Source organism: Drosophila yakuba, chromosome 3R (genome assembly GCF_016746365.2).
Source record: "Drosophila yakuba strain Tai18E2 chromosome 3R, Prin_Dyak_Tai18E2_2.1, whole genome shotgun sequence".
NCBI classification, from domain to species: Eukaryota; Metazoa; Arthropoda; class Insecta; order Diptera; family Drosophilidae; genus Drosophila; species Drosophila yakuba.
This window is the reverse complement of record NC_052530.2, coordinates 13,163,374-13,185,397: the sequence shown is the minus strand read 5'-3', so window position 1 is coordinate 13,185,397 and position 22,024 is coordinate 13,163,374. Positions and strand designations below refer to the sequence as shown.

The 22,024-nt window shown below is 44.9% G+C and overlaps 2 protein-coding genes across 2 annotated transcripts; one reads left to right on the top strand and one right to left on the bottom strand.

Moving 5' to 3' along the window:
* Positions 1-791: 791 nt before the first annotated feature.
* Positions 792-6,857, bottom strand: LOC120321780. The gene is made up of 2 exons (XM_039375676.1): positions 2,330-6,857; positions 792-1,613 (listed from the first exon to the last, which is right to left on the bottom strand). The coding sequence occupies exons 1-2, from the start codon at positions 6,279-6,281 to the stop codon at positions 1,537-1,539; spliced, it is 4,029 nt and encodes a 1,342-aa protein (XP_039231610.1). The 5' UTR covers positions 6,282-6,857; the 3' UTR covers positions 792-1,536.
* Positions 6,858-8,645: 1,788 nt separating this feature from the next.
* Positions 8,646-18,415, top strand: LOC6536649 (hemicentin-1). The gene is made up of 6 exons (XM_002097185.4): positions 8,646-9,610; positions 11,650-11,838; positions 12,521-12,675; positions 15,612-15,822; positions 15,941-16,198; positions 17,061-18,415. Exons 2-6 carry the CDS (start codon positions 11,766-11,768, stop codon positions 17,336-17,338), a joined length of 975 nt encoding a protein of 324 aa, XP_002097221.1. The 5' UTR covers positions 8,646-9,610; positions 11,650-11,765; the 3' UTR covers positions 17,339-18,415.
* Positions 18,416-22,024: the final 3,609 nt, after the last annotated feature.

Here is a 22,024-nt window from a genome sequence, read left to right as displayed (position 1 = left end):
CTTAGCTCTGCTTGGGTCTGGTCTTAAAAGCGAAAAGCCATTTGTATTCATTTGAAATTAATTTAGCATTCATCCAAGGCAGCGGAAGCCGCTGCCAGCCCCCTTCAGCACCCCCTTGAGCACCCCCTTTTAGCACCCCAATTGGCCCCGCCCCTGGGACAGCCCCCCATTCGCAGTGAGCAATAAATGGCATCGGCGAGCTAAGCAATGGATAAATACGTGTACGTGGCATACATTTCACGGGCGACGACGTCTGGGGCCATGCCCACTTTCGCTTATCGATAAGCAGTTGAAGACAGAGCTCCATCTTTCCCTCCGGCCCTGACCTCATCCTGAAGAAAAGAACCCCATCTCCCGTGGAGCTGGCAATTGAAACTACCACAATGCACGTTCAACGACAAGGCCTGCTCCACTAATTTTAACAAATTAATTGGCAACAATAAATTCGCTGGCGAAAAGGTGAGCAGATAGGATCTCAGCGGGTGGGCCACATGGGCGTGGGCAGCAAGGGGGGGCAGCATGGGGGTGGATAGATTGCTCCACTAATTTGATTTCTTGAATGGCCCAGCAAGCGTTAAGTATCGCACTGGAGTCAATATCGGCCTGCTACCGAGTAGAGTGAGGATATAATGAGCTGCCCACTCGTTACATCGAGCAGAGTACATTTGTTGGTTGTACAAGTACATCATATCCTATATAAGTCACACGATCACGAAAAGATTGGGTGAATAGTTGTGATGCCTCACTGCTTTGACATCATTGTAATGGGGTTCGCAAATAAGAATCATATATACACTATTTAACTTCATTTATTTCTTCATATACAAAAATCACGTCTGATCGCTATGACCGCAAATTACAAGAGAGAAAGAAAGAATACAGTTCAGTTCAATTAGCATCGATATATAAAATGTTAATCCGCTGTTAAGACAGCTGAAGCACCGGGTGACTCCGCTCATAATCCGTACATGCCGCCCGCCAATGCGTCGTCCAGCATGAAGGCTCCTTGTGATTCTTGATCCGTGTGTTGATCATAATTATGTTGAAATCGGAAGTGGACAAAGCTTTGTGATTGACCTCTTTTGAATGCCAGATTTCGTCTTTAATGTAACCACTCTGACTAGCGAGTCCGATCCAGGGTGCAGTTCGACGACTCGGCCTATAGTCCATTTAGCTGGTGGTAGATTATCATCCTTTATAATGACTAAGTCGTTGATGCTAAGATTATCTTTGATTTGGCACCACTTTGGCCGAGTTTGCAAGTGTGATAACCAATCACGAGACCATTGAGACCAGAATTGTCGCGTCATGTGTTGTTGTGCGAGAAATAGTTCACGCAAAGGCTTATTATTCGGCCGACCTTGTGGCGGTGCCAGTAGTGCGTCACCAATTAAGAAATGTGCTGGAGTTAGTACTTCTAAATCGTCAGGGTCGGCGGTTAGCGGGCAAAGTGGACGTGAGTTCAAACATGCTTCAATCCTGATCAAAACTGTAGTAAGCTCCTCATACGTCTGCTTGTGGCTGCCGACGATCCGTTTAAGATGATGCTTCATTGCTTTCACGTTTGCCTCCCAGATGCCACCAAAATTGGGAGAATATGGAGGTGTGAAATGCCACCTTGTCCCATGTTGACATGTCGATTCGTTTAGGGCTGCCTTGCAAGTGATGGGCTGGTTAAGCGATGTACTCGCGCCAACAAAATTTGTGCCGTTATCACTATACATATGTTGAACTTGTCCTCGACGTCCGGTGAATCGCGTAAATGCTTGCAGGAAGTGCTCTGTTGAAAGTCCAGTGACGGCTTCCAAGTGGACCGCCTTGGTTGCTAAGCATATAAAAATGGCTACATAGCCTTTGTAGGTGGTTGATCCTCGTACACGCGCGGCTTGAAGTTCAATCGCACCAGTGTAGTCAACTCCTGTTGTAATGAACGGACGAGTTGGGGGGTTGACTCGATGTAATGGCAAGTCACCCATCAATTGCTTCGCTACGACTGGAGCTACCTTAAAACATGTGACGCATTTCCGGATGATTCGCCTGACTGCTTGTCTGCCTCTGGGAATCCAGAATTTGTAGCGTATGTGAGCCAGTGTTAATTGAGCGCCGCCATGTAGAGTGAGCTGATGAGAGTGTTGAATTACCAAATCTGTAAATAGGTGACAATGAGGTAATATAATTGGATGTTTTCGAGAAAAAGAGAGATTTGAATGCTTGAGACGGCCACGAATCCTCAAGATATTGTTGTCAAGAAACGGTGTAAGATTTGAAAGTGTGCTACGGGGTGGTAACGGCTTGTTCCTTTTAAGCGCTTGGATGTCGGCGTGAAATGTATCGGATTGTGCAAGGCGAGCTATGCAGCACAGGGCCTCATCCAGCTCGTCAGGAGAGAGTGATCCGTGACTTCGTTGTGCTCGAGCATGAGCATTGTGGCAGAATCGTAACATGTATGCCGTGACACGTAGCAGTTTTGTATACGACGAGAATCGGTCAATAATAGAATCCTTTGTGTCTGACAAGGTAGTGAAGGCTCTAATTTTTATGGATTTGGCCTCCAGATCCCGTTCTTCTGGATTGAGCAATTGTGATTGCGTGTTTGGCCAAATATTGTGTGGTTTGCATAGCCAGGATGGGCCATGCCACCAAATATCAGGTATTTGGCTCGGTGGTAAGCCTCTGGTTGCGCAATCTGCTGGGTTTTCCGATGTGTCTATGTGGTGCCACTGAGCCGCTGAGGTGTGGTCGAGAATGTAAGACACTCGGTTGGCTACAAACGTTTTCCACCTAGTAATGTCTCCTTTAATCCAGTGCAGAACAATGGTAGCATCGGTCCAGTAAAAGGTAGATATATGTGCATTGGTCCATCGGTTATTCTCCAGCACCCATTTGGTGAGTTTGGTAGCTAATACTGCACCGCATAGCTCAGTGCGCGGTATTGTTAACGGCTTGGTTGGCGAAATTTTTGATTTTGCGACGATGAGCGTTGTATAGAAAGTCCCATCAGACTGTTGGGTGCGTGCATACACTGCTGCTGCGTAAGCACTGGAGGATCCATCGCAAAAGGTGTGCAGTTGTATCTCACTACTAAATAGTGGCGTAAATTTGACGCTGCGTGGTATTTTGATCGTCTTAACCTTCATTAGTTGCTGTCGAAATTGTTGCCATTTGACGGCAATGGTGTTGGGAACTGGCTCATCCCACTCCAGTGATGTACTCGATCCGTCCTCGCGATATTGCTTCGCTAGTGTGATTTCTTTCAATATAATCTTTGCTGAAATTACAACTGGAGCGATTAATCCAAGAGGATCAAATAAACGTGCTATGGTCGATAGGATTTCTCGTTTTGTTATACCGGCTGGAGTATTTGCTAGTAATTTATAAGTGAAGCAATCTTGCTTGGGCAACCAGTACATACCCAGTGTTTTGATGGTGTCCGCATTGTCCCAACTGAGGGATGTCTGCTTGCATCGATGCTCGAGAGGTATCGTTGCCATCAGATCCTGGTCATTACTAGCCCATTTTCGTAGCTCCATGCCAGAGGATTTTAAAGCTAGCATAGTTTGCAAACTTTTCCGTATTGCTGCCTCTTGTGAATGATCGCCTGAGAGAATGTCGTCGACATATATCTCATTTTTGAGAACGTTGGATGCCATAGGATATTTTGTCTGTGTGTCTTCAGCTATTTGATGGATGACTCTTATAGCTGTATAAGGTGCAGACGCTGTTCCAAACGTGACGGTAGTTAAGCAATGCTGTTTGATGACTCCATCCGCCGCCCGCCATAAAATCCTCTGGTACTGCGTGTCATCAGGGTGGACATTGATACAGCGATACATTCGTTGTATATCGGCAGTGAAAACAAACTGATATTGTCTCCAATTCAAGAGAACGGCTGGCAGATCATTTTGCAGCGTGGGACCTACACATAGTACATCGTTTAACGATCTGCCATTTGAGGTCCGGGCCGATGCGTCAAAAACGATACGTTGTTTTGTGGTGAGGCTTTCTTCTTTGAAAACTGCGTGATGTGGTAGCACGCATGATGCAACATGCCGACCGTAGGAATCCGTGGTTATGGTTGAGTTTTCGCTCGTCTCTGCCAACGTGATTTGACCTAGTTGAAAATATTCTTCAATTCCTTTGCAGTATCTGATCCATTTGTCTGGGTCCCTTTGAAGGCGCCTTTCGAGTTGAAGATATCTGTTCAGGGCGATCTGATGAGATTTTCCGAGCGTCATACTGGGGTCAAAGTTCCTCTTGAATGGCAAACGGACTTGATAACTGCCGTCTGGTTGACGTTGATGGGTCTGCTTAAAGAAAGACTCGCACCATTGATCTTCTTTGGAGAGCTTTGGGCGTTCTGGAACTGATTCTACCTCGCAAAATACCTTAAGCAGCTCTTCGGAGTTTATTATGGCATGATTACATCGAATGTGGCGTGTAATATGCGTGTTGCCAACATTGCCTAACAGAACCCATCCGAGTTGAGTATTCTGCGCTATGGGTTCGTTTGGCAAGCCAATCTTAGTTCCAGGTAACAAGAGTTGTGCCATAAGGTCGGCTCCAAAAATGATATCGATTCGCTTGGATCTATAATAATAGGGGTCTGCGAGCATGAGACCATGGATATGACTCCAGTTTCCTGCTGGAAAACTTTGACTTGGCATGTGTGATGTCAACGTGTTCAAAACATAAGCATCGTCGACCTTTAACGAGAAATTTGGGTTAGTTGCTGTTTGCACCGAACAACTTACGATGAATTTGCAGCGTCGTCCTGAATCTTGACCGACTCCGGTGATTGAAGTGCGAGTTGTGCTTCGGGAGAGCTGGAGAGACTGTACAGCATGCTCCGAAATGATAGTTGCTTCCGATCCTTGGTCAAGAAGCGCGTTTACCGTGGCCTGGCATCCTGTCTGTGTGTTACTGAGTACAACCCGAGCTGTTGCTAGTAGTACCTTTCGATGAGTCATAGATGAAGTTGTAGTTGACATGCACTGTAGAGTCGGCTTGGCATCTGAACTGGCTGCTGAACTTTGGCATGATGTCGAGGAGGGTATCAGCGTTGGCTGTGTTGCTGGAAAATGTAACATCGTGTGATGACGTTGACCACAATGAAGACAATTCTTGTTGCTGGGGCAGCTTGCTTGTGTGTGCGATTTTCCCAGGCAATTGAGACACAATTTTGCCTTGCTGGCCACTTCCTTCCGTTGGTAGCAATCCATTGAAAGAAATTGCGGACATCTTCGAAGTATGTGTAAGTTGCCACAATGATAGCAAGCGGACGCGGAAGCACCCGACCTGGTGTGGGCGCTGTGCACACGCACGCGTTTAGTACCGTCTGAAGTTTCATTTGACTGTTTCATGCCGCTGCACGCGTTACGGCTTTCAATAGCGTCTAACGTAACAAGTCGATCATTGAGGAACTGTTGCAGATCTTTGTATGAAGGAACGTCAATCTTGCTGCCCAGATGATGCTCCCAAGCTGTGTGAGTGTCTTTGGGTAGTTTGGTTGTTAGATAATGAGTCAACCAAAAATCTCCTCCCTGTAGTGGCGCCTTGACGGTATTGCAAGCGGCAATGCAGACGTTGACTGTGCTAACCATAGACCGTATGTCAGCAGATTTTTCTTTCGAAAGATTCGGTAAGTTGTAGAGCATGTTCATGTGGCTGGCGAACACAATTCGTGGGTTGTTATATCGTTGTAGAAGTGTGGTCCAAGCGACTTCATAGTTTGCTTCAGTTAAAGCGATTTGGCGAATGTCGTTGTCCAGGCCTACTGGTAATGCTTCCTTTAAAAAATGGAACCTTTGAATCTTATCCAGACGCTCATTATTGTGAATTAAGCGTAAAAATGCATCATGAAAACTTGGCCAGTCCGCGCAGTTGCCAGAGAATTTCGGAACTGGTAATTTTGGCAGTGGTATCCGTACTTCCTCTACATGTGTTGTTATTGTAGAGTTAGCTGATTCGTTGTGCGTCACTGTGCCTGGATAAATTCGTTTCTTTTCTTCGGCCACGAAACAGTAAACTTCCATGCCCAGGTCTTCGAATTGGCTGATTGTATTTTGTTGCTTATACACACTTTCTTCGTAGTCTGCCATGCATATAAGTGTGTGATGCGCCTGATGAAATTCTTTGTTAAACTCGTCGATTTGATTCAAACGTTTTTCGAAATATATTTCCGTTTTCCGCGCACTCGAGTCTTTTTTCACATTACTGAACAAGCGCTTCAAAGACTCAATGCGGTCAGTTTGAACTCGCACCAGTTGATCAAATTTCGACATTGTTTATACTGACGTTGCTCCACTGTATGTAATATGCACAAATGCTCGTATGTTATCGGTGTTCTTCTTTGACGTCTTGTTTTTTTGAGTTGGCAGAGATTCCGGCAAATCTAACGGAATCGAAGGGCAACGGGACTTAGCTCTGTCGTGATGAGAGCGAGCGCGAATGTTTGCGTATACTGCTCTGTCGTGATGAGAGCGAGCGCGATAGAAAACGTAGGCACGGTGATTTATCTGGATGAAGCCGACCACGAAGATAAAATTGCCAAACAGCTTTTAGCAATTATTAATTATGATTCTTATGAGCAAGGTTCCCCTCATGGGCCACCAATGAATAGTTGTGATGCCTCACTGCTTTGACATCATTGTAATGGGGTTCGCAAATAAGAATCATATATACACTATTTAACTTCATTTATTTCTTCATATACAAAAATCACGTCTGATCGCTATGACCGCAAATTACAAGAGAGAAAGAAAGAATACAGTTCAGTTCAATTAGCATCGATATATAAAATGTTAATCCGCTGTTAAGACAGCTGAAGCACCGGGTGACTCCGCTCATAATCCGTACATTGGGTGAAACCTTTTTAGACTGTTCCCTTTTAGTATTAATCGATTATCTAATCCTACTTGAGACATACTATTTAAAGTTCATCTAAATCCGTCAGATAATATCTAATCTAAATTTAATAATTATCCAAGCGATCTATTCTTGCCGTGTTCCGCTTGACCTGATTGCGTGCTTAGTTAATTATACGAATTGTAAACTGCTTAGTGGCGCTCTGCCTCCGTTCTGACCAGCTCGATGTATTCCCATTTCAATTGTTTGGTAATGGAATTCTATAATCAAATGTCAACTCACACACACACACACATACGAACAATTGGGAGGGTCAAAACAACTTTAATCATTCGTAATGGCCGCTAGGTGGCGTGTCAATTACAGGGCCATTGTCTGTCAATTTTCTGTTGCATTGGCTCGCTGTTTCTCTATATATTGCTGTCTCTATCGCTCGCCAGCCAACTGTCTCTGTCTGTGCGAGTGCGTCTGTCTCTTTCGCCGGCGCCGTGCTCATTTGCATTGCGATGTTTTTGAGGCCTACAGGGCATTCCCCAGTCAAGCACACTCGACTTTATCGCCCTTCGACCGGGTGGGCATTTATTTATGAGCTCGTAAGGCATGCGTTGAAATGCCCGTTTCGAGTTTTCTGAATGCGGGTGGCTTTTGGGGAGGGGGTGGTGCTGGTAGTGGGTGGCAGTGGGTGTACTAGGGTAGTGGTGAGGTGGCGGGATACGCTTTCGACAGCCACATTTGCGGCCATAACACGCAACATTTGACATGGTCGGCGCAACAACGAGGTACAGGTGTTGGTCGTACCCCCAAACACCCATGGATCCCATAAGCCCCTTAAACCCTCTTATAGCCCTTATACCGCATATAGCTTATACTGCTACTATCCCCCCTCATTCTAGTCCCTTAACGAAGCCCCACAAATCTCTCTCGAGTGCGACGCATGGACATAAACTGAAATTGGCCTATAACTGTCTGTTCAATTGTTTCTGCGCGGATGGGGGGTCGTTTGGTTCGATGGCGAATAAGCAAAAAGGATTCCCATGACTATACCCATGGCTATACCTATGGCTATACCTATACCAATACCAATACCTATACCTATATATTGCGGTAAAAATCACATTTACATGGGCCGGCGTAAATCATTCATGTGCGAGAAAGACACACACAAAAAAGTGTGGGTTGGCTGTGCCCCGAAATGTAGACTATATTAATATGCCAAAACGAAGGCGTCTCTACTACGAATATTCATTTGTACGTGACTATGGAGCATATTAGGTTCGTCTGGCCACGATTTCCACCACTCGGATCTCGTTTCTGCCCGAGTGTTACTACTCGGTCTCGCATTGAGGCAGGTTGTGCTAATAACCCAGATAGTACAGATGGCGACAGCCAGAGACACAGAGAAAGAGAGACAGAGAGAGAGTGTGAGAGAGAGAGAGGAGCCGGAGTGACGGAGGAAAGATGAAGAGCGAAACGATCCGGCTTGGTGGTTAGCTGGAAAACCGAAAAGGATAACCGAGTCGGATTGTAAAACGCAAAGCAACGGAATCAAGGAAAGAAACAGAAAAAAACCCTTGGCTTAAAATAAAACCACTCATCAGGTATGCAAAGAAAGCGACATCAAATGGATGGCGAATTAATATTTGATATGCTCTGACTTTCGGGGAAATCCTCTCGCATCCTCGAAGGTCCTTTTTGGCGTGCGCCTGCGTGGGAGAGCGCTTTTCGGAGTCGCGCGATTCGGAGTCGCGGTCCAAGTTCCTTGCGCTCGCCGAGATGGACTCAAAATCAGTTCCAGCACGCGAATCCTGCCGCAAGGATGCCCGTGAACGCTGCTCCGTCGTCGCCGTCGGATAACTCACTTACACGGGAAGGGTAGCATCGGGAAAAGGGAAAGTGCCAGCAGAAGCAAAAGCAGAGGCAGAAGCAGCAGTAGCAGCAACACCAACAACACCATCGCACCACATCGCATTGTGCCACATTTAAAAATGAAAACAGACGAAGGAATGAAGTGAAGGCAGAAGCCAAAAGCCGTTTAATAACTAAATCCCACGGAGCCATCGTTGGTCACGTTCTGAGACGGATACACAAAATGCCTCTCTCCGCGTATCCTTCGAACTTACTGTGTGCGTGTCTGTGTGTGTGCGCCTGTAACTGTGACTGTGACAGTGTCTGTGTGCTTCCCCCCGTCTCAGTGTGAGTGTGCATACCTATAGGGCTCTGGCTGGCACCTAATGTGGCCAACATACACACACGCACATTGCCGACTATACGAATATAATAATACAAAGCACACGTCCTTGTCGCTCGACTCGCTGTCATCGTGTGAGTGCGTGTCCGTGGGTCCTTGCGTCCATGTGTCCGTGTGTCCACTTCCGCCGAACGGATATATTTTCGAAATCCGCGCTATTAAGCCACGCACCCAAAGTAAGCCAGACCAAAATAAACTTGTGTATGCGATTGGGCCGCTTTTTTGACCATTGTTAAACGGATTGATTGGTGAACTGTGACGTTGTCGAACGTTGTCGATTGCTGAATTGTTGCGGCATTGTTGAATGCCAATGGCTATTGTGCAACTGTTGAATGAGCCATGCCAGCAGGCCCGCCTAATTATTGCGCATTGCGCAATCAAATGTCAATGGCGAGATCGAGTGTAACGCAGTAGTAAAAACAGGCAGCTGAAGGATTGACCCGTTTGGATTACGTAGAGGATGACGCTGGTGTCATTTGGAAGTCATTGCCGAGACCCGTAAGTGAAGGAATTTAATTTAATGCGACACAAGGACTAGCGGGAAAAGCAAACAATAAATAGGGTCCTGGCTGACTGGCCAAACTGCGGTCGCCCTTTGTCCGCCGCTTCCGTTTGACAGGCCTGAAAAGTTAGAGAAAAGAACAACAGAATAATGTTGTTCGCTGGCAGGATAGGCAACAAAAAAAACGAAAAGAAAACAACAAACTTTTGTTTAATTTCCATGGAGAGTCAAAAGGGCGCCGGCATACGGGGTCGGCGGCTAGGCGATAATTCCGCTGTAATAGCTGCGAAAAAATGAAGCCCGCCGCGACAACCTCTTTTCCTTTTCCGCGGAAAAACGAGGAAAAACCAGGAAAACCAAGCACCGGGCACGGGGCACCAGGCAACCGAAAAGCCGTCGGCCGAAAGGCCAAAAGTGACCAAAACAAATGGCTTGGTCCTGGGAGCGGACTGCTGGACTGCTGACCCTTGGAGTCACGCAGCTAATTGGACTGACAACAAATGTATATTTTTGAGTAATGACCGGGATTATGAAAGACCGCTCTAGGACCCCACCGCCCCCTTCACACTGCCCCCTTCACACTGCCCCCTTTTGCCACGAGCTGACTGATTACCGAGTTGGAGTCATAAATAATGAGAGGGACACCCACGTTGAGGACTCGGGGAAGTCATGGCAGCAGACTGACAAATTCGCCAAAAGGGATGTCGGCGAAGGAAGCCTGTGAAAGCAATATCGAGTTTATCCAGATAAAACTATATAGTTGACAAGGTCGTTTAGCCAGGAGCTCAGCTTGGGGAAACTTTTTAATTTCATCCTTCACGAAGTTCTCGACTTTTGCCTTAGTTTTCCATGCGGTGCGACCCCCTGCCATCCCTTTGAGTTGCCTCGTAATTGCTCTACCCACATTGCAATGCAATATGCCTGCCTCCCCTTTTTTGGGGGCGTGGAAGGTGACCCTCTCCGCCTCCGCTGCCACCAATCACCACCACCACCACCACCACCATCGACCTTCGACCATGAATGCATTTGCTGTGGCGAATCTGAAACGCATTTTCTTGCCCTGGCAACCAAGTCGAAACCGAGAGCTGAGGCTACATCCGGCATTAACCTCATTAACCCGACATTCAGCAGAACCATTTTCCTGGCCTGCGATGGCTCTTGTGCTGTTAATTGGAATTGTGGTGCACTGAGGTCCATAAATATGCACACATAAGTCGCCTTGAATCAATAATTTATGCTTAATTGCTGGATTCTGGAAGAGAGAATATAATAATGTGCGCAATTATTTCAACTGAATCTGTTGCGATATTTTGCACATAATATACGAGTGTATTCGAGTATATTCTTGGCAGTAGGAAAACGCAGCTGCAATTTGCCAGATAACCAGTAATTTGCTGACCCAGTTATAAAGCTAATTTTAGCCGATAACTCAGCAATTTGTTTCTATACTAATTAAATTAGAGCGCCATAGAATGGTTCAGTTTTTTTAATAAACAAGCCAATTTTGTTTCAGCTATAATTGAATATTTTGCTGAATAATTGCAGTGCGTAGTTGTGGTACAAAAAATATTCATAATGTCGTGTTTGAAAACTAGCAGGAAACAGAAGTCAGTAATTTTGTTGGAAATTTTTGAAATAATTATATCATTTGCTTGTGTTTCCTTTATTATTTATTATTCATTGCTCATTTAATATTTAAAGCTTTATTATTATTATAGCTTAATTGTGTCATACGTAAAGTTTATTGTTATTATTCAATCGTTTGGCCATCTAGGAGTAATGAAACGCACTGTACTAAGCAATTGCCGAGATGGGTAGGCAATTTTCCGGCTGAGGAGGAAGCTATATTGGCTTGACCCACTCCACCCAGGACCCAGCCCACATTCCGGATATATATCTGGCTTTCATCATTTGCCCGGCAAATTACATTCCCATTCCCATTGCCGCTCGCATTTCCCCACAGTTATTTTCCAGGCGCGTCCTTCGCCTCTGGTCCCATAAAAAAGCCCTGGTAATAATATTTCCTCCTTTGCAGATTATTAAACCTTAAACCGTAAACGGAGCAAATACAACAGCCGGCAGGAGCGGAGGACTCCTTCGCCCTCATCAAAGTAGCAGCCGTAGTAGCAGTCCGAGTGGAGAGCATAAAACATGTGGACAACGGACTGCCCGGGAGCGTTAAAAGCGATTTGCCTGGTGCCGCTGTGGCTGCTCCTGTTCCTTGGTGGGTATTCCTTCACGAAATTGCGCGGTGAAAAAATGTAGGTGTAATCCTTGCAGTAATAGGCAATGAAGAAGCGAAAAGGATAAAAACCACAGACGGTTTATAGGCTTATAAATCGCTGAAGGCGAAAGTACCTAGTTTAAAAATAAAAGGGTTTTAAGTGCTCTTCACTTTCCCATCTAGTTTTGAATAAAAGAGCTATCACTACATTTGTACCAGATTATCAACTATTAATGTAGTTTATACCAACAACGGTAAATATACGTTGAATCATAAATTTAAAATGCTTAAACGAGATTGTCGTTTAATGCACAGACTGCATTAAAGATCATTCAAATTTGTCAAAGTGTCAGTGCCAATTGCACGGTATTTTAATTAAACCCATTGACACTGATGACAAGAACAGATACGATAAGCTTGATTTAAGCCAAAAGGCGCTTTCAGCAGAATCTTAACCGCATCTCGCATAAATCTCCCATTGCTGATTTAAGGCCAAGATAGAATTCGTTTCGGCGGAGAGCCGATTTTATTTATTTGGATAATGAAAAAGCGACCTTCTTTCGCCTGCAAACGTGCATAATTGATGGCCAACTTAAGTGATATTTGTACCCTCCTTATGCATACACATGGGTATTAATGGGTCTGCATCCTCTGTTTGTTTGCTTGTTTGTTTTATTCACAGATTGCGGCATGGTCGGTGGCGAGGTGCCGCCGCATTACTGGGAAACCCCGTACTCGCAGCCGTACTTCGACAACTCCTCGAGGCGTGAGGTCACCGCAACCGTGGGCCAGGCGGCCCTGCTGCACTGCCGCGTCCGGAATCTGGGCGATCGAGCGGTAAGTAAGTGGTGGGTCCTGCTGCCTGGTGGGGGTCAGGACGGCGAGCAGCACCCAGCAATTAATGCGCCATGCGCCCCGAAGGTTCCCCAGCATTATATTCGCATAAGGCATACGGCAGAAGGCATAAGGCATAAGGCAAAACAAACGACCTGCGGCGGTCGTGTGGCAGATTTGTAGATTACTTTTAAAAGATTACGCCATAAAGTTGGTGGTTGGACCCCAGACCCGCCATTGTGGTGGTGGGTCACCCATCTCCGAATGTCTGTGGGTTGAATGCGCTCCATGCGCTACATGGACTCCATGGACTCTACGCGCCCCATTCCAACGTCCAATAGCACTTTGTGCTTGGCTCGCTCTGGTTTGCACATTTGTAACACGGCTTCGCTTCCGCTCCCAGCGATTTGTTAGCAATGCAACAACACAGGGCTCCGAACCGCCCTCTGCCCTCCGCCGCTGCCCTTTGACCCCTGACCCGTAAGCCAAACCCCCGCGCCACGCCCCGCTCCCCTAACTGCCTGCTCAACCTTTTGTCCCAAGCGAGCGCTCTGTGGCTGTGCAATTATGCGGTGTAATAAATTTTACGTTGTCCGTGTCCTGCCCTCCCCCGGAGATTCCGAGGACCCCGAAGACCCCGCAAACCCCGATTCGCCGCCAGGAAGCGACAACGATGTCAGCAACGCTCGTTCGCCCGCCCAACTTTCAGCAAGTCAGTTGAATTGAGTAATTAACGCCGGGGTTTGGAGCCGGGGAGGATCCAACATGCGGAGCCCAACTCTGAACTCTGCTCCGTGTCCCTAATCCTCCAGCCGAGGCATTGTCTCCCCTTATATGCGGCTAATTGGCGGTGTCTCCAGCACGTTGCATTCAACATTCTCGGCTCTCGGTTCTCGATTCTCGGTTCTCTGTTCTCGGTGCTGCATGCTGCACGAATCCGGACTCGAAGGGATTCATTCTCCAGTCACTCAACGTCCTCCTCGCCCAAGTTTCGTGCTAATTGATTGTCGCAATATATGCACGACATGAAAATTTGCCTCTTAATGGAATTTTTCGCATTTCGTTGCATACTTCAAGGGGCAGACTCAAAAGGAAAAGCCGAAGGAAAACTAAACGAAGCTTCATCGCTTTTCGAAAATGTAGTTCAAGTGAAGTGAACTAGTTCACTTGCCATTGTGCTGTTGATTTATGAACAAAGTTTCTACTCCATATTGTTTTCAAATATGTTGTGCACTTTAATTAACACATGTCATTTCCATATGCAACTCAATTGTTAAAAACAAAATGTATCCCTTTAGTTAATACGTTTAAAACGAACATTTAATGGCGGATTCCCCCAACTTGCCAATTATTAGATTTACTTACTCTTTTGTATTAATCCATCATACATATTATTATTATTATCGTATTATCGGGCTTATAAAAACGCCATTTTAAAGAGAAAATTTCATTACGAATGTGTTAATTGTTTGGTTTCCCTTTTTTTTGGCTTTTCTGAGCGAATAATCACGCTGTTGACCAAAGTTTCGCCTTGAAACTATTTGCACTGGGGAAATGCAATTAATTTTAATTGAATACTGTGTATTAGCAAACGACCGGTAAATGTATGTATAGTATTTTAATTTAAATATAAATCAAGCGGCTTCTTTATGAGCACGGCTTGCCAAGCACTAATCCATAATTAATTGAACCCACACAAATGAGAAAATTAAGCAGTGCACCAAACCGAGTACTTCATTTTCTCCCTTGGCAGAGTGGAAGCCCTATAAACGAAATCCGGAATCCAGAAACCGTAGTCCGGAATGTGTATAAAACTATTCGTGGGCTGAGCCACACTAAGTAACCCAATTGCAGCCATAAATTAGAGTCCAGACAAAGCCGTAACAGGCAATTAATGAATTTCTAGTTTTTCCCGCCCACAAATGGGAAAACTTTGGGCAACCATTTAAAGTTGTTCAATTTGCTTCGGAGCTAAAGGATCCTTCAGGTGCCACAATTTCTGGCAAGGAGCACAAAGAACGAGTGGCAGGAATCCTTTTAAGCCGTGCAACAACACACTTTTGTTGCCCAAAGAAAAATCCTGCTAATTATACGAACATATAAAAGAGCAATTCTGTTATTATTTTGGGGATTAGCCATGTGAAACGATTTGGGGCTTTCGCCACTGAATATTAAGTGAAAACTTTTTATTTCGTCACAAAAATTTTTGGCATATTTCTCTATCGCCAGAGAGATGTCATAAAGTTTAGTCTATGAGCCAAATAGAGCAATTTTCGCTTGGAAAAAATCATGACTTGAAAATATTATGATGCAAATATAGATGGCAAGACGATTTTGTTTCACTTAGGCCAACTTAGGCCAGTTTAGAGTAGATAATCTTGTTTGTGTCAATATTTAAGTGGTATCTGCAATATACAATTATATACGGCAAATGTTGTGTATCGTATAAAACATCAGAGCACGAATATATAAACATATTATAATGTTTACGAAACTGAGCAACTCCCCATTTGAGCACGGAATAATTTTTCATTTGCTACTTTGACAGCTGCATGCATTTTTTCCGTGCAAGAAATGCAGCCGAAAAAGGCTTTTATTAAATTTATATACACGTTTTCAAGTATATGTAGGTCAACTTTTTGCTGGTGCCAAGTGGCAACAAAAGTTAGATTGAATTAATTTTTTGTTTTGAAAACCAGCACAGTTATACAATTGAAAAATACTGAGGCAGTGGTGTATAAAAATAACGAGATGGCTACTTCTGATTTTTTATTGGATGATTTCTCTATAGAGAAAATTTCTTGCGTATAATGAATATTTCTTTTAGAAAAGTACATTGACTCAGTGTAGGAATTCTAGTAAAATAGGACTTATGCTATAGCTAATGGTTAATGGGCTCAAAGTATTATGGACTTAATGGCCACTTCCTTCTCCGCCAGGTGTCCTGGATAAGGAAGCGCGACCTGCACATCCTGACGGTGGGCATACTAACCTACACCAACGACCAGCGCTTCCAGTCGCTGCACTCCGAGGGATCCGACGAGTGGACGCTGCGCATCTCATCGCCGCAGCCACGGGACTCGGGCACCTACGAGTGCCAGGTGTCCACGGAGCCGAAGATCAGCCAGGGATTCCGCCTCAACGTTGTGGGTGAGTATCGTGGCAGAGAGTTGGGCGATGGGAGCTGAGATGTTAGCTGGCCATTAAGTGGGCGGAGTGCTAATTAATGGCCTGCCCCGTGTGGCTTTTTATTACCTTTCAACGGCAGTGTCGCGGGCCAAGATCCTGGGCAACGCGGAGCTCTTCATCAAGAGCGGCAGCGACATCAATCTCACCTGCCTGGCGATGCAGTCGCCGGTGCCGCCATCGTTCATCTACTGGTACAAGGGCAAGCGGGTCATGAATTACTCGCAGCGCGGTGGCATCAACGTCATCACGGAGCGTTCCACACGGACCAGCAAGCTGCTCATAGCCAAGGCCACGCCGGCGGACTCGGGCAACTACACGTGCTCCCCGAGCAGCTCAGGTGAGTCCCAGTTCCAACTCCTTGTCCACGTGCACGTTCCCATCTGCCCTCCCCCACCCACACTCGCTAAAATTTGATTGCCAAAAAATGTGCAAAGGAGACAGGTAACTGAAAGCAGCTCAGTAGCAGACAGTAGTTTCAGTGGGGATTAATCTTTAATTTAAGCAAAGTTGTAAAAGTCTTAGCAACTCGTTTAATTCTTAATTTAAAGGGAAGCCATTGCTCCAGAAATAGCAACAATCTCCTTACAAGGCTTCCGAACTTCTTGAGCCTCTCGGAAGTGAAATGGAAAACATGAGTGATTGTTCATTAGGCAGAGTTTTTCCGGGTGGGCGTATAAAGTTATTGATACCTTTTATAAATAACTCGCTGTCTGCGTTGGATATTCTAATGGGTGGTATTTATTGTCATGCATACCTGTTAACCTTTAGGCCATCTATTTCTGTGAAAAGTTTGCATTCTATTAATTAAATTCTGATGATTACAAGTACTTAAACGCAGGGCTTGGAAATTAGTTTAGGTATTGGGAGCAATCTTTGCTTAAGAAAAGTGTCAATTTAAAACAAAGTTTATCCATGGCAAGGACAAAGTTTTAGTACAACTCATAAATCATTTTGTATCAAAAGCCAAGAGCTTGTTCTGCTGTTTTCTAAAATCTAAAAATTACTAACCTTTTAACCAACACATCAATGCAGTAATTTTATACGTTTCACGTGAACTTTGTGATACATAAATTCCTCACATTTCAAAGGACTAGAGCACTGAATTTTGCTAGTGTGGCGCCCGTGGCAATTAATAAGGCTTTGTAACCTGCGGCATTTGCATCGCCACATTCATTTCCCGCCACTCCCACTCGTTGCAGATTCCGCTTCGGTGGTGGTGCACGTCATCAACGGGGAACATCCGGCCGCCATGCAGCACGGCAACAGCAGCGCCAGCTGCCTGCGCCCCCTTTCGCCCACGTCCGTGCCTTTCGTCCTTGCCACCTGGATGTCGATGACGGTGGCGGCTGTCGCCTGGAACTGTAACTTCAACGGCAACTGGAACTACTGGAGTCCCGAATGGCGCTGGCACTGGGACCTTAATTGGAATTGGAGCAACCTGGCCGCCGGTCTGGTGGGTCTCTGGAGCTGGAGCTGATCCGGAAGCCAGTTTCGCACAGATGCCTCGATTGATGACTCGATTGATGACTCGAGTCTAAGCCCCATAAAAGCTGAGCAACAGTCCCGGCCAAGTTGGGACTGAACCACTCCTCCCCAGGTGCATTTAATGAGAGCGGCGGAGGAGCGTCTTACGAACTAGTGTACATATACAGTGTGTCCTTCAACGAGTATTATCTATAAGACATCCCCAAGCAGGCAGGCAGTATTACGAACGACAAGGAAGAAGTTTTAATCAACCATCAGTCAACAGAAAGAGTCCAGGCCACATGCACTATTCATACCCAGGAAAACAGGAAAATTACGACAATGTAAAACGTTACAAAATCCCAGCAGCTGTTCACCCAAAAAGCAGTGTTTTCATTGTATATCATTTGAAATTCATTTCGTTCTGTTCAGGGTTATAATCACCGCAAAGTCAGGCCAAAAGTCAGCAATTATAGAGAACCTTTCGGTTTACAGTAGCATTTGGGTTTATTGAAGCTGAAATGTCCGATTGTATATATACAATACACAAACAAACATAAATAATTTAGGCCCTCGATTGTTTATTTATTCATACCGAAATCAAACACCCTGCACGTTGGGAAGTGAAGTGAATAGATGGGGAGGATAGCCCCGGCTATATTTATATAAATATATATATATATATATATATATACATATATATATAGATGGTTATTCAGTGTATATGGATAAGTTTTTATCTGGTTGTCAGCCGCAAAATTGTTCTACGTAGTCCATCATCTAGTTACTGTGTAAAATATTCATACTTGATAATTGTACATTTAGAGGTCGGTTTTAAGCGGTCTTGATAAGACTTTTAAGCAGTAAGAGCGAACGGATCGATTCGATCGCGTTTCAACCCAAAAACCAAAACCAAATAGCGAAAAGAAAAAAAGAAAAACTTACACAAATTATTAAAACTAACAAAAAAATGAACGGTAAATGAAGCTAACCTAAGCGGAGTCAAGTACGTTTTTCTGTTTAACAATGCAAAAATAAACGAACAATGTTTCTCCATAATAAATGAAAATATGGATATGGTTAAAAAAAATCGAAGCGTTTGCGCACCGCGCGTTTCTCATTTCATTAAGATGGGGTCATGTGGCAGCTTAACGAGCCACATAATGGAGGGGGGAAGCGGATATTGGTGGGTTTGGGGTGGTACAAGTTTTTATCCTATTATGGCAGCATTTAATTAACGTCCGATTTGGTGGCCCGTATGCGTAGCCAGAATCGCTTCGATCATCTTCATTATGCATACGCCACGTTGGCCCGCAAATCCGACAGCTACTGGCCACATTCGGTGGCAGCCACAATCCATGGCCAACGCCGCAGTGCCAATGTGCCCCCGAAAATGAAAGACTAATTAAGCGGCTTATTTGCGCGTATTAATAGACCGACTTGTGGTCAGCTCAGCATGTGTTGTGTGTGTTATGGGTGCTATGTGTGTGTGTTGGGAGTGTGCGTGCCTTTTGGTTCGACAAAAAGCGTGGTGCTGGAAAAGCTGGAAAACCCAACTAGCAACCAACAACTAGCAACCAGCAAACGACTGGCTAAACCAACAAGTATTTATATTTCGATTTAAAAATAGCAAAAAAGCACCCCACACAAACAAGGACACCAGCCACACGCACACATCTACAAACTATGGCCACTGCAGATACATCCGAAATGGACTTATAACACTGTACAGCAGCTTACGTGACAGGGATTTGGGGGCGGGGGGTGCAAAAAAGGGTGCAAAAGTCAAAGGAAAATAAATGGTTTTTCAGCTTTTATTTACTTGAGAGACACAGTCCCGAAACGGGGGATAAAAATAAAAAAAAAAAAAACAGGGAGAACGGAATGCAGCCAAGGATGAGGTTGATGATGCGCCAGTGGAATCAATGTAAAGGTCACAATTTATTCAATTGCCTTTTGCCAAGATATTTTTATGGCGTGTTCATGTGCCTGGACACCCGCTCAGCTGCTCAGCCGCTCAGCCGCTCACTGATATTGGCCATGGCCAGTCAGCCATCCAGGAGGAGCAGACCTAATCCCAAATCACAACGGAATTACAAACTGGTAATGGTTATGTGGCGGAAGAAAATGAAGAAGCAGAGGGTCTCGGAAGCCGGGACTTTTGGCCCCCAAACCCCCGGCACATAATGGCCAATTGATAGCCAAAAGGCATTAACACGCCAAAGAAATTCCCCAGGCTAAGACAGAGATGTTGCCAAAAAAGAGCGAGCAAATTTCCAGCTAACACACACACATACCCAAACGCACACACACTCATAAACACTAACACACACACTTGCACTGGGGAGACGGGGAAAATATTAAGTTCAAATGTAGCAGAAATCCAAAATACGTGCCATGACATAGAAAACAGCAATGCCAAAGGGGACATGCATGAGGGGGTGCGGGGTAGCGAGGGGGTCTTTGGGACATCGTAACCAATCCCTGGGCCACGCCCCCTTTTGATCCACCCCTCTAAATGAAACTAACTCCCCTGTTTAGGTGCGGCGTGCGTGCGTGAAGCTAAAATCACGTCCGATTCGATGCGTCGCCTTGCCACGAGAATTTATTGGGGAAAGGTCGGAAAATTCATACATCGATATTTTCAGATACTCCACCTGATGCTAGGGTGTGCGTAAGGGGTGTGCATGCGGAGAAAAAGTGCTGCAAACTCAGGAACTGATCAATTTTCATATATTCTGAGGCTACATAGACTGGTATATTTACTAAAATATTACCTATAATTTAATCACACGCATGCTATTATAGATTCCTTGTTTAAAACCAGTACAGGTAATTACTGATTTAAAATGATTATTAATTACAATTTTGCAAATTTGTTTTAATTTCCAATAGAGTATCGACCGTATGTCCTGTTCCTTGTCGCCGCTCTACTTGGTGTTATCCACCTATAGTTGTATGTGATAGGCAATCAAATGAAGCCTTGACATCACTCCAATCGAAGTAATAGCCCTAATACCCAACCGTTTTTGTCCATGTGTAAGAGTGTTTCAGTGAAAAATTCAATATGAAATGCAGGCAGCAAGTGGAAGGACGTAGACAAATGGCCACCCGTCTGCTAAGCGGATGAAAATGACTTACGCACCAAGAGCATAGCAACATACCTGGCCAGTTCCGAAGGACCCTTAAAAGCGTTAAATATTTTACGATATGTGCAACTTGACTAGCCCCCTCGACTGGCTCCCCTGAGCATCCGCCCTCGCCTTCGCCTCCGCATCCGCCTTTACATTCACTTTGCAGCCCCCTTTCTCCCTCCAGTTTCCACAATTTTGGCTCAAAGGCGAACGAGTGGCGTAGTTAATGGCTTAGAAGCGCACGAACGAATGCAGGGCAACAACAACAACAACAACAATGGCAACAAAAGCAACAACAACTGCAACAACAACTGGGCCAAGTAATGGCAACATCAAGAGGTAGTAGGAGAAAAAAAGCAAATAAATTTATGAAATTTTCATCAACATTTTTGACAACAACAAACGCATTGAAGACGCAGCGGGCGGCGGGCGAAGAAAAAACATTTGTAAAATGGAAATTGAAATATACCAGGGAAATTGTTTAAATGCATGGAAAGTGCTCAAGTGCGATAGGAAGCCAGAGTGCGTAGAGAAAAACCACCGGAACACAGGAAAAAACCGAGCGATTTTAGCTGGCAGGCCCTTGTGAAAAGTATCTAGTAGATACTCTATTTTTACTTTATACAATGATTTAAGCCTAAAAGGGATTATGTTCAAGTATAGCCGTTACTATAGAGATCTTATTAATTACTCTCTGTAGTCGGTACTAACAATTGTTTAACGTAACACTATACAAAATAAAAAGTAAACTTTTTAGCTTGCCATAACTTTCCTAATCCAAACACTTTTCACCCCTGAACTATATTTTGGCAAACAAAAGCCCCAGAAATGCGATGAAAAATGAGGGAATTAAATCGTTGAAAGATTTGATTTTTCCCTGTGCTGTGTGTAAGTTTTGGAAAATCAAAGAAGGAAAACCAGCCAGGCACGTCATGGCAAATGGAAAGCGACGACGGCAACAACAGCACAAACAACAACGACAGTGGCTAATGAAATCTCTCAAGTGCATGGAAATTGCTAATCGGATGTGTGTGTGTGCGGGAAAGAGAGCGAAGTGTCAGAAATGGCGTTTAAGGGGATGAGAGGATTGGAGGGTTGGAGGGGGGAAGCCCTTAAGAGGGGGGATAAAAGCCAAGTGAAATTGCTGCAGCCAATTGCATGGAAAGTACGCACAGGATGCACCCGAAAGTTCCGAAAGTTGCCACAGCAGTTAGCAACGGATTAAGCGAATCAAGCACAATCAGATAATCCAAATCCCTTCCCCACAGAAATTACAAATGAATTAAGCACGAAACTTTTGGGGATAACATCTCAATTTCAATCCCCCCCCCCAATCCTCGTACCCCTTCGAATTCCCTTCGATGGCGTCTAAGACTTGGATGATTTATGATCCAAATCCGCATTTGCATAGATACATTTATCGATGTGCCCAGGTAAACAAAAGATGCTGAAGCGCAGGCCCCCATCTTTTGGGCCCAATCAAATATTTGTTTAGCTTGAAAAGGGGGGCGCCAGTGTGTGTGTGTATGGGTGTGGGCGTGGCGGATGTTAACGGCAACGATATC